This window comes from Peromyscus maniculatus, chromosome 9 (genome assembly GCF_049852395.1).
Source record: "Peromyscus maniculatus bairdii isolate BWxNUB_F1_BW_parent chromosome 9, HU_Pman_BW_mat_3.1, whole genome shotgun sequence".
NCBI classification, from domain to species: domain Eukaryota; kingdom Metazoa; phylum Chordata; class Mammalia; order Rodentia; family Cricetidae; genus Peromyscus; species Peromyscus maniculatus.
Genome location: NC_134860.1, coordinates 62,901,190 through 62,913,852, shown reverse-complemented (window position 1 = coordinate 62,913,852; position 12,663 = coordinate 62,901,190). Strand labels below are relative to the sequence as shown.

The window sequence follows — 12,663 nt, the reverse complement described above, 5'->3', positions numbered from 1 at the left end:
TTTATCATCCTGGAAGTGGGTAATGTCCATCCTCTTCCACAAGGCTGTGCCTAGACATGGTTCCACCTCACTTCTCAGTGGACAACTCCTACTCAGCATATAAACCCTCAAGCACCTCTGTGGAATCCTCTCTCGGCTCTGGGAAAGGCCCCCTTCCCTTTTTGCACTCTATTTTGTGTTAACATCCCTCACCAGCAAAAAGCAGACTGCATGCCACTCTAACTTGTCTGCAAAACTCATTCTTTCCATACTATGGGCTCTTCCTCTGAACTGCATGGTGCCTGGCAGATAAGAATGACTTGATAAACAATGGGTAGGTAGCAAGTGTCAGCTCAGACTCCGGCCTGAAGATCATTATCACCAAAGAAAGATGGCTGTGAAGTACTAAGGTCCATTTGCTCTTGACTGAGCCTCACTGGATTCTGTCCCTCACATCCTCTTTCCTGGACCACCTTCCTCATCCAAATATAACTCACCATCTGATCCTGGGCTGGAAGCCCTACCCACATGGCCCTCTGACATAAGCCAGCAACAGCCTCAGCCACTGCTGCCCTCTCCTCCTCCCCCACTAACACTGCAGTACGCAGGCTCCTCGGCTACCTCTCCTCTCCTCATTCGGCTTCACGTGGCCACAGGGTGAACAAAGCAATTCTCAGGGCATCCTTACACTCTGAAGCAGTTCTCTTTCAAAGTCAACCCCAAGAAATCAGGGGCGTTTCATACCTTCTTGGGGGTACGTGGCTTTCAGATGAACTACCCTAAGACCAAGTTCCAAGCTCCATTCTACTCCCCCCTCACTTCACACCGAAACCAACCACAGAAATCCACCAGAAGTTTATTGCCTTAAAAAAGAAAAGCTGAGTCACTGAAGGCCACAGTCACGCTCATTTTAAATGACTGCCTCTCGCCACCTCTGTTCTGTCTGTGGCTTTGGGTGAGGAGAGAAGGAGAGGCAGCGAGGCACACGTACAGACCTGCATCATCACTCGGCCTGCTCTAACGACCCAGAACTGGCTGTGGGAAGCTGATCCGTGCAAGCATAAATCACAAACAGCATGGCCGGATCACTCTCCACCACAGTTCAATTACAGCCTTCTCTAAAGCTAATCTATTATGTCTGTTTCAAGAAAGCCACAGCACTCAAGCCTCCAAGTCTTTTACCCTTTGGGGTCAAGAAGGTCTCGGACTTTTTCATTATAAATCTCCATGTAGGACACCTCGACTTTAAAGCTCTGTTCTTCATTTTCCTCCTTCTGGGTTCGTTCGAAGAGTCCACTGCAGAGTCTGGGGATTAGTCCAGGTTGGTCAGCTGTACCCATCATGGTATAAGACTTTCCAGACCCTGAAAAATGAAAAGGAGCCATCACTACCTCTTAGAGAAGTTTAAAGGCATTTAACCCTATTTCTACTACTTATAACAAATTTTTAGGATTTAGCAAAATGCACAAAATATAGTAAATATACATATACATGAAAAGAATAAGAAATGCAATCAAGCATAGTGGGAATGGAACACACAGAAGTTTCTATTACTTGTGTAAACAGAAGTAAACTTGTCTAGAAAGAAAAAAAAACCTAGCCAGGCATGATGGCCCATACCTCTAATCGAGCACTCAGGAGGCAGGGGATGAGGAGTTCAAAGCCAACCTCCACTACTTGACACCCTGTCTAAAAAAGACAAGATAGACAGACCCTCCTTGAATAATCTTCATATTTAAGAAAAATTATCTAAAATATAGCAAGATTTTTAAAGTTTTCTAAGTAAGCTAGGAATCATCTAAGTAATACTGTTCCCATAGATACTCCTAACTGCTGAAATCAAAGCACAAAAGACATGGTGTCCCACGGGCTTACTGGCCTCCTGCAGCAGTACCCTGAACAAACAATAATCTTCCTCTAATGGACAAGCATTTGCTCCACTGGAACAGAAATACATACTCATTAAAGAAGACTCAGAAACCTGTTACACATCTTTAATACCAGCACTCCAGAGGCTGAGGCAGGAGGATAGCAAGATCAAAGCCAGGCTGGTTACTCCCATCAAAAGAAAGAAGTAAAGGAAGGAAGGACAGATGCACAGACAGACCAGCAAACACAGACAAATGAAAAGGGGAAAGATTAAATCACCTCAGTCCTACCACCCAGAACCAACACATGACACTTGGGTGCAATCTGCCCCTCCCGGGACCACACGGCTTTGTGACATTTGTGTGCTTTCGACCTCACAAGCTGCTGCTGTGTCACCTGTCACAACACCTAAAACTAACGCTCTACTTCCGACATCCGGGTCCTCCCTAAAGTGTGCACAGATAATTCGTCATGCCAATCCTATGGAAGGGTCTAAAGTGTGAACAGTTTACAAAGAGGAAAGGATGAGGCAGAAAAGGCCCTTCTGGTGAGAGGCAGGGGCAAGAGGGGAACTGGCCCTGCCTGGCTCAGAGTTCCTGTTCTTTTGGATACCGCACATGATGTCCAAACCCACCAAAAACATTGTTCTGTGAAGAGCAATGTCCAGTTGGACAGGTCACATGATGAACTGTTTTAAAAGCAACGAGTTTCACTTTAAATTGGTTTTCTCTCTTTAATTACAAAGGATAGAAGCCTAAAATCCTTACCAGTTATGACCAGTAAGATATTAAGTGTGTTCTTTTAAAAATATATTTTCTTTTAATTTTTACTTTATGTATATGGGTGTTTACCCACATGTCTATGCACCATTTGCATGCCTGGGGCCTGCAGAGGCCAGAAGAAGGTATCAGGTCCCCTGGAACTGGAGTTACAGATGACCGTGAGTCACCATGTAGGTGCTGGGAATCGATCCCAGGTTCTCTGGAAAAGCAACAAGCGCTCTTAATCACTGAGCCGTCTCTCCTGCACCACAAGTGGGTTCTTCTTTTGTGGTGTTCTCTCTATTATGATCCTTAAAGAACTACAATATATAGACACAGCCAATAATAAACTCGATGGTTGTAGCTCTGCAAATTATTAAGAAGAAGAAAATGGGAAGGGGGGGAAATCAATAAAGAAAAGGGATTTTAGTCCTAATTTTATTGTACTGTTTTAGAAACATGCCACTGCCTAACTTAATCACCTACGAGACAAACTAACACAGGATAAGGAAACACAAGATAAGAAAGCACCCCAGTAAACATGGCTTCATCTTCATGGAAGGATGCTCAAATGTGGAGTAGGTGTTAGTTCATGTTACCTGTCTGCCCATAGGCAAAGATACAGGCGTTGTAGCCATCAAATGCATTCTGAAGGATGTTCTCTCCAAGGCACTTGAAAACATCATCTTGACCTAAAGGACAGGAAAATGGTATTTTAAAGGCAAAGAACACATGAACAAATAAGAAATCAAACAAAACAAAACAGTCTGCTTATTTATCCCCAAACAAGATTTTTAAGCTTGAAAGCTTCTGTCCCACAGGTTATGTCTAGTTAGAGTGGAAAATCAGTAAAGGGTTCCCTGTAACAGATACTTGAACAAGGCCACCCAAATCAAGCCATGAAATGCAGAGAGCTCAATACCTGCTTATTTTACTACAGCCCACGACTAAGATTCGATAATCTCTATTTATTGTATGTGTGTGTCACGTGTGTACACGTGTTGCCACCTGTGTGGAGATCAGAGGACAGCCGGTAGCAGTTGGTTCTCTCTTTCCACTGCGTGGGTCCTGGAGATTGAACTCAGATCATCAGGCTTGGTACAAGCACCTTTACCACCTGAGCTGTCCCACTGGCCCTAAACATCTGAAATTTAAACTTAGGACCTAGACTTAGTGCCTGAATTCAACTACATACCACTCTTTTACTCAAAATGTACTAGAGTTCAGAAAAATCATGCACGTCAACTCCCTTCTTTCCTTTCCGAGTGAAAATTTCAGGTTACATGACTTACAATTCATAATAGAACAGGGAGTGAGATCCTGGAAACAGGGGCTGGAGAGATTGTTCCTAAGTTAAAAGCATTTGCTGTTCTTGCAGAGGACCTAGGTTCAATTCTCAGCACCCACACAGCAGCTCACAACCATCTATAACCCTAGTTCCAAGGATCCAACACCCTCTTCTAGCTAGCTTCCATGGGCATCAGGCACATGTGTGGCACACATACATGCAGGCAAAACAATCATGCACATGAAATACTGGAAGAACCAGATGCTGCTGTGTCTAGCAAAAGTGTTCCATCCACCTCACTTTCTAGTCAATTTACAGTTCGGTTGTCACACTTCTGAATTTGAGTGATCCTTGGAGTCACCACTGGGCCAATGAGACCAAAGGAACCTTAATTGTTTTTTGTTACCATGATCTTTCTTATAACAGAAGCCAATAAAATATGTTCAGTGTGTAAAAGCACTGCTTAGAAACATTCGACCTTGACAGTCAGGGATGCAAGGAACAAAGGGCTGTCACACAATCCTAAACTTGTTGAGAAATGGGAACGAGACAGTTATCTTTGGGGAGGTAGTAGAACAGGGCAAAAGGTACAGAGAAAAGACAGACAGATGGTCCTGCAGGCCTGGAAAATTAATGAGCACCACAGAGCTTTTAAGGACTAGACCTCGGGCTACCATGTGGGGCTCCTCCCCCCTTATATTAGGTCCCTCTGGACCACATCACTAACATTATGAGGGTCTGCATGCCTATAATGTAGCACCTGACCCCATTAGATAGATATATCTGAGATGATCTCATGAGATCCCATAGTCATAGTATTTATCATCTCATATTAAAAACATCTCACTGAAGTCTCTTGGTCCCCAGACAGCACAAAATCTTTCACAGCAAATGCTGGAAGCAGCTGCCTGGACAATGTTTAAAAGTTACACCAAATGATACCATGGTAGCGGGTGGAAAACACACCAAAACACCTCCATGTTACTAACTGCACAGGACAGTGTGCTCAGTTACCTGCATACTTCTCTCGGACGGATTCATCCATGGACCAGAAACAGTGATCATAAGCAAATATCTGTTGCAGAGGGAACATAAAGGGAGTGTATTAAGAACAAAACTTTAATATCACAATTGCCATTATAATAATGCAAAGCATTGTCAACCAACTTACTAGCCAGGCCTTATGGCACAAACCTGAGAGACTAAGGCAAGAGAATAGCTAAGTTTCAGGGCAGCCTGGGCTACACTGTGATCATGTTTCAGCTGCCCAATCCCTCAGACAAACACCATCACTTAATGTCAGAGAGTAGGGTTAGTGATGCATATAAGCCCACGGTGACTACACAGTGAGACAGATTTACCTTTCATGGAAAACATCTGCAATGGTAAATCAAAAGGAAGCTTGTGAGACGACGTGCACAATAGCAACGTGTGTGTGCAGCTATAAAATGAAATTTTTTACTGTTTGGTTAGTTGGTTTTCTAAAGCAGGGTCTTTAGAATTAACTAATTTAGTAATTAACTAATATTAGTCATATTCATTCTCTCTCTCTCTCTCTCTCTCTCTCTCTCTCTCTCTCTCTCTCTCTCTCTCTCTCTCTCCCCTCTTCTCTTCCACTTAAGTCTACCCAAGTTTACCAGCACTTACCTAGCACAACTTAAATCAAAGAAAGTAAATTTCATAGAAGTTTGGGACTCTTGTTTATAGAACTGAAAACTAAGATATAATAGTTCTTATTTACCAAAAACACTAAGTGGCTCCCTTTTCAGTTTTAGGAATTTTATAAATTACTACAAATACCTTCTAGGCCAAAGCTGCATAAAGTCAGTGATAATCACACTATCTATGCGTGCTCCATTTGCAGATACCAACTAATGAACCAACAACTGTCAAGCATGTCCTGATAACAGCTCTTTATGTAGCTATTATCTTCTCACTGTTTTAGAGCCCCCCCACTTTGTCAAACGTTGTACAGTGGACTCTGGCTTCCAGAGACTATGTTTGCTTCTCTTGGTAATGAAATGCTTTGCTTCCGTATAAAACCGTATGTTGAATAGTTAGGAATAAGTTTGAATGTAGGTTAGTGGTAAAGCACTTATCTAACATGTACAAGGTAGCAGGTTTGAGCTCCAACAATCAAGCAGATTAATTGCACTAATTTGTGGATGTAAAAGTTGGAAGTTAGATTTGGCACAGAGCAGGCCTTCCATCTGAGTGGTTTTCATGCTTTCCATCATAAGTAGCAAGCACTATATTACACTATTTCTTGAGTTTGAGCTTTTTTGGTTTGTCTGTCTGTCTGTTTGAGACCAAGTTGGCCTCAAACTCCCAGAGATCCACACCTGCCTTTGCCTCCCAACTGCTGGGATTAAAGGTGTGCAGCACCCCATACCCTTCTCCATTCCTTTTTTGATTATAAATTATGTAAGTGAACATACAAATCAGTGGGTTTCCTCTTGGCATTTGTGCCATTTCAAGCCTATGCTGTTTTAGTCCTCCCCCCACCCCACTCCCCGCCGCCGACACTGTCTTCCCTTGTTCCTTAAATCAAAAAGGTTTTCACACTAACAAACAAAATTCACAGAAAAGTATAAAATAAAAACAGGGCTGGTGAGATGGTTCAGAGGGTAAAGGTGCTGGCCACCAAGCCTGATGACCTGAGCTTGATTTCTTAGGACTCAAGTGGTGAAAGAAAAACCTGATTCCCAAAAGTTGTCCTTTGACCCCTAAGTGCTTGACATAGCATGCACATGGCAGGGTAAGCATGCAAGAGTGTGCACACACAATAAAGTAATGAATTTTAAAATAAATAAATGAAGGTCTCCCATTTGCCAACTACACTTCTCCTCCAGAGGAAGCAATCTGTTACGGATGTGGGCTTCCCCTTCCAGGATTTGTCTGCAAGGCATTTTCTCTAAGCAGTAAGAACAGTTCACTAAATGAAACATAGCAAGTTTCTAATGCTGTGAAGTAGTTCCTCACATCTTTACTGGTCTCCAGCTTCTGTTCCAATAAAAAGCGAAATTAAGCCAGCACCTTTTCATAGTGAAAATGAGACTAAGTTCACAAACATAAGGAGACCAGTGTCATATTCAAGCACTGTTTAAAAGGTCACTGGGGATCCTAAAAGGCATGTCTACACATATTTCAGCAACAGTAACAGCACAGCGCTACAGCTCAACCACAGGCTGTAAAACAAAAACAAGTCCAAGAATGTAGACAAACAGAATTTCCTGGAAGTTCTAAGTAACTTCAGAGACTTGTCCAGTTAAAAGCGGCTCCATGCTGACTCAGGACCTATAAGAATAAGACCCACAGGAGCTCAGTGGTTAAGAGCATTTGCTGTTCTTGCAGAGGACAGAGTTCCCAGCACCTACACTGTAGCTTACAATCATCTGTAACTCCAGTCCCAGGGGATCCTATATCGTCTCAACTCCATGAGCACCAGGCATGCACATGGTACACATACATGCATGAAAGCAAAACACTCAGACATGTAAAATAAAATAAGAAATCTTTTTTTATAAAAATTAAAGACCCTTGGAAGACAAAGAAGTCAATACTTCCACATAAAAGTTGGCTAGTGGGTGAAGGGGTCTGCCACCAAGCCTGAGTTCAATCCCTGGCGTCCACATGTGTAAGAAAAGAACCAATGCCTGAAAAGTTGTCCTCTGACGTCTACACATGTGCTACGGATGTGCAACACACACACACACACACACAATTTAAAAATGTAATTAAAAAATTTAAGGGTGGTCTCATAATTTGGTTCCAATGTGAGATGCAAGCACAGCCCCTGGAGGAATATGGAGCCCAACACCAGAGTACCATCAGGACCCCATGGGTCTGGCAAAGAACTCCATTGCCTAGGAGCAAGATGAGTTGGATTGGCCCAGAGTGAGCACAGTATGGAACAATCAGTTTCATGCTAATCTATGGCACACAAGGAATCTGTGTTGGGTTGCTAGGAGACTGGGCAGAGCTGGCCAGAGTGCACTGCTCTCCACAGCTCTCCAGCTCTGTGCCAATAAGCAGCTTTGGAATCATGAGACAGCCAAAGGCTTACACTGCTTTTATCAACCAGCAAGGAAGAGTTTTGAGTTTTGAGAAGAAAATGCCTAGTACTTCAGGGATATGCACAGGAATCTCTGTAAGCATCATGTGAAGAACTCTTACCTTTGGCTGGCTCCTGAGTTCCAGAGAGTGGTGTCACCATGAACATGAAAGAAAGAGGACAAGTGTTAGCAAAGAAGTGTAGTTTAGAAAAACTCTTCTTGAACAGTAAAAGACAATAAATGTAAGCAAATTTGCAATGAGAAACAAAATATTAGCCAGGCACACACGCCTATAACCTATGTGCAGAGAAGCTGGAGGCAGGAGGATCAGGAGTTTAAAAGGTCAGTCTGAGCTACATAATAAGTTCAAGATCAAATTCTGTCCCAAGGAGGGAGGAGGATGAGAAGAGCAGGTAGAGAGGGAAAGGGGATAAAAAGAAAAGAAGAGAGAAAATATTACTTCTGAAACCAAATAGTAAATGATAGGTAAATTAACACCAATGAGGGGAGGGAACAGATTACAGCCAATTAACTTGTCTCTCTCCAGCAGGAAGAAGGATCTGAGCACTGGGGGACCTTAGGGCAGGGTCTTAAAAGTCCTAATGGCTCTGCCTCTGTGTTTTTGCTCATCCTGTATACATCTTATAAGTAATCCTTTTCGAAAGCTTGACTTCTGAGTCAGGTGCAGTGGCACCTCCCTGTAATCCCACACACTAGAGAGGGGGTAAGTAAGAGGACTGTGGGTCTGATGCCAGCCTGGGCTTCATTAGTTAAACCCTGTCTCAGGCTGGAGAGATGGCTCAGTGGTTAAAAACAATGGCTGCTCTTCCAGAGGATTGAGGTTCAATTACCAGTACCCACATGGCAGCTCACAACTGTCTGTAACTCCAGTTCGACAGCTCAATACCCTCTTTTGGCCTCCTCAAGTACCAGGTATGGCATGTAGTGTATAGATATACATGCAGGAAAAATACCCATACAAATAAAATAATATTTTTAAACCCTGTCTCAACGACCATCCCCTCCAGTGGAAACTACCTGTCTTCTGATTTCATTTCTGGAACTTTCCTGAGCTTTTAAACAGCTGTAGTTTATGCTCTTATCTACCCAGATTTTTTTCTTTCCAGTGGACTTCTGTTGTAGCTCAGGAAAAAAGGTTACATTTAAAGGAACAATTACTTCCTTGCCAGTGAGCTCCTATCCACTGGGTCACTCAGTACACGCCCTCTTCACTTGCCAGGCACTTCAACCTCCCTTCTGTCCCTCTGTCTGAAACTGCCAAGAAAATAACTAAGGCCTGAGATCCAATGGAGAACTCCCACAGACCCTTCACTCCAGATCACTAATGGTTACTCTTGAACCCGGCTGCTTTCACGTGCTCCTCATCACAGACATAAATACACATGCACACTTCTTTTTTCCTGGACCAACTGAAAGCAGGCATGCCTTCCTCCCTGAGCACTCAAGTGCAGAATTCTAAATAACAGTCATGCTCACTTAAGTTCACACAGTAAACTCAAAATCGATTTAAGGATAAAACAAAGTATGTTCTTTGGGTTTTTTGTTTGTTTTAAGATGAGTTCTCACTATGCCTCCCCAGACTAGCCTAGAACTTACTATGTAGATCCAGTTGACCTCAAATTTGTAGCCCTCCTGCCTTAGGGCCACAGTAGTACTGTCGTTAAATGCAGGAACCACCCCTGACTTAAGGAAAGTCCTCCTGATTCTGGAGGGAAACACGAATAGTGACACCTGGTCCTTCTCAGAGAATCCAAACATCCAGCCTAAGCTTGAACAAATACTAAATACAAATGCCCCCACTAGTTGTCCACGTGCTTTCTTGTCCCTTTGTCTCATAAGATTTTCTTCTAAAAGAAATCTGATATTTATGTGTACCAAATGACTTGAGACGAAGACAATAAAGGTCTAATAAACGGTGACAAGTATCTGGTAGATTAGGGTAACACATCCAACAGACTAAGATCTTAAAAGAAAATCTGTTTTTCTAGATATGGGGGAGCTTCCTGACAAAAAGCCCTAGGCTGGTGAGATGGCACAGAAGGTACAGGCGCTTGCCACCAAGCTGAGGACCTGAGTTTGATCCCTAGGACCCACGTGGTGGAAGAAGAGAACCAACTCCCACAAGGCGTCCCCAACCGCCACACATGTTCCATGACATATGCACCCTCCCTCACAAGCACATAATAAATAAACGTAAAAACCATTTTAAAACCTTAGGATCTATAACACAGGTCACTGACAAATGTCACCATTGTTAGAGATATGTGTAAGCAAAGCCGATTCTCACCTGTGAACATAGTGGTTAAAAATGCAGCCATGTGCCGGGCGGTGGTGGCGCATGCCTTTAATCCCAGCACTCGGGAGGCAGAGCCAGGTGGATCTCTGTGAGTTCGAGGCCAGCCTGGGCTACCAAGTGAGTTCCAAGAAAGGCGCAAAGCTACACAGAGAAACCCTGTCTCGAAAAACCAAAAAAAAAAAAAAAAAAAAAAAAAAAATGCAGCCATGTATCTGAGGTGTCTGCAGGCCAAGGACACTTCACAGATATGCTAATGAGTCCAGACTTAGAGATGAGAAATTTAAGATTCAGATAAGTTAAAGGACCAGCTAATGTAGCCCTGGGTCTTCAGAGCCCCAAGTCCACCATCTTCCTCCACGCTGACCAAAATGGCTGGGATTTAAGAACCCATGAGCCACACACTAACCAACACTCATGTGAACAATGGCACCTGCCTATTCCCTCTATTCTGTTAACCTATAACCTGGATGGTTTTTTGACAACTTGACACCAGCTAGAATTATCTAGGAAGAGGACCCTCAATTGAGAAATGCCTCTATCAGATGGCCTGTAGTCAAGTTTGTGGGGGAATTTTCTTGATTAACGATTATGTGGAAGGGCCAAGCCCACTGTGGGTAGTACCTTCCCTGGGCAGGTGGTCCTGAGCTGTATAAGAAAGCAGGCTGAGTAAGCCATGAGAAGCAAGCCAGTGAGTAAGCAGCATCCTCCATGGCTTCTGCTTCAGTTCCTGCCTCCAGGTTCCTGCCTTGAGCTTCTGCCCTGGCTTCCCTCAGTGATGGACAACAACTGTAAACCGTCAGGTAAAATAAACTCTTTCCTCCCAAGTTGCTTCCGGTCATGGTCTTTATCACAGAAAAAGAAATCTATTTAAGACAGCATACCACAGGGTTCCCAGGCGGTATTTTATTATTTAATGTTTATATGAAAATTCTTGTCTTTTCTGATAACAAAAACACACATCTAGTATAATATTTCAAGCTTAAATAAAATAATTTTTAAAAAACTTTTAAAATCACTTCTTCCTAAGAGACAACCAATAAATATCAAACTGAATGTATGACTCACTGCAGAAAAATCCACAGACTCTCCTGAATTCAAAGCAGCCAATAAAAACAGAAGCAAACCATCGAGTCAATACAGTGCTGCATTTCCAGCTAGGGAGTCTGGGAGCCACAACAAAGCTCGGGTAACCTGCATGGTCACAGGACAGCCCAATACATAATTACAGCTCCTTATAAAAGGAAGTAGATTAATTCATTAAACCAGGCCCTGTCAACAGGGAGCTGAAATCCCATGGAGCCACAGCTCACCAATCCCAGGATCCCTGAAACCTCAGTGAGCCTCATCGCTACAGATACTCCTGAAGCAAAGAAAAGCAGCCACTTCCTGACCCTTCCAAAGTGCTGGCACAAAGCACGTCAGCCATGGCCTTTACTTCCCAGCTCTGCTGAATTAATTTTCTCGTTGCTTAACTTCATTTTTAAGTACTTTCAAATTTACAAAAATAGTGTATAAAGAATTTCCACACAGACTTGCTCAAGCTTTCCCTGCATGCTAATGACTTATAGAACCCAGTTACAGTGACCAAAGTCGGGACAGATCTATCGACATACAACCTATTGAGTAACAGCCAGTCCTATCCAAAGTTTGCCAACTACCATCACTGGTGTACTTTTCCTGCTCCAGGTCTGTTGTCAGGATGTCTCCTCCATCCCAGGCCAGTTTGGCTATGATGGACACCTGGAAACAGTGGCCACTTTGTCTGCAGATCATCCCTCAGACCAGTTGCCTAATGTTCCTTCATGACTCAAATCAGCCTGTGCTTGGCAAGTATCCACACAAACAGCAGATGACCCTGTGCACACATCCCACCAGGAGACATGAGATGTCCAGGGCTTACTCTGCTGCGCTGACTAGGGTGTGACGCTCTCCACACTCTAAGGTTACCATTCCTCCCTTTGTCCTTGATACTCATGTAGCAGGAAAAGGCTTGGAGACCACGCAGAACCTCTCTCTCTCTCTCTCTCATGACACTTCCAACCATGAACTTCAGCATCCAGATGTAACTCTTGCCTGCAGTGACAATGTCTCCCAAGTGGTGAGCAGACAGCCACAGCACTGGAGATGAAAGTGCTAATGATCCAGGTGGATCAACGTGGAGGTGCTGCTGTTCTGGAAGAGGTCAGTTTGGAAAACAACACATGATGGGCTGCAGTGGGGGCTCCTGTCTAGCATGTGCAAGGCTCTGGGTCCCATCGCCAGCACTGCCTAAACCCCACGTGCGAAGGCTGAGTATTTCGGGAAGAAATTGGTATCTATGATAAACTATTATCGTACGCTTTTCTACTGCTCTTGTTAGGGGGTCTATGCTCAAATAATAAATCATACCATGAA

The 12,663-nt window shown here is 43.5% G+C and overlaps 1 protein-coding gene across 4 annotated transcripts in view; it reads right to left on the bottom strand.

Moving 5' to 3' along the window:
* Window positions 1-12,663, bottom strand: part of Kif13b (kinesin family member 13B) — a 151,052-nt gene that overhangs the window by 93,051 nt on the left and 45,338 nt on the right. For 3 of the 4 annotated variants that reach the window (XM_042285017.2, XM_006988795.4, XM_016007205.3), the window contains exons 3-6: window positions 8,074-8,086; window positions 4,912-4,972; window positions 3,209-3,301; window positions 1,162-1,342 (exon numbers count right to left, since the gene is read on the bottom strand). In XM_042285017.2, the coding sequence (XP_042140951.1) occupies window positions 1,162-1,342; window positions 3,209-3,301; window positions 4,912-4,972; window positions 8,074-8,086 (348 nt within the window). The remainder of the gene's footprint in view (window positions 1-1,161; window positions 1,343-3,208; window positions 3,302-4,911; window positions 4,973-8,073; window positions 8,087-12,663) is intronic. The other variant, XM_076545188.1, reaches the window with a different exon arrangement.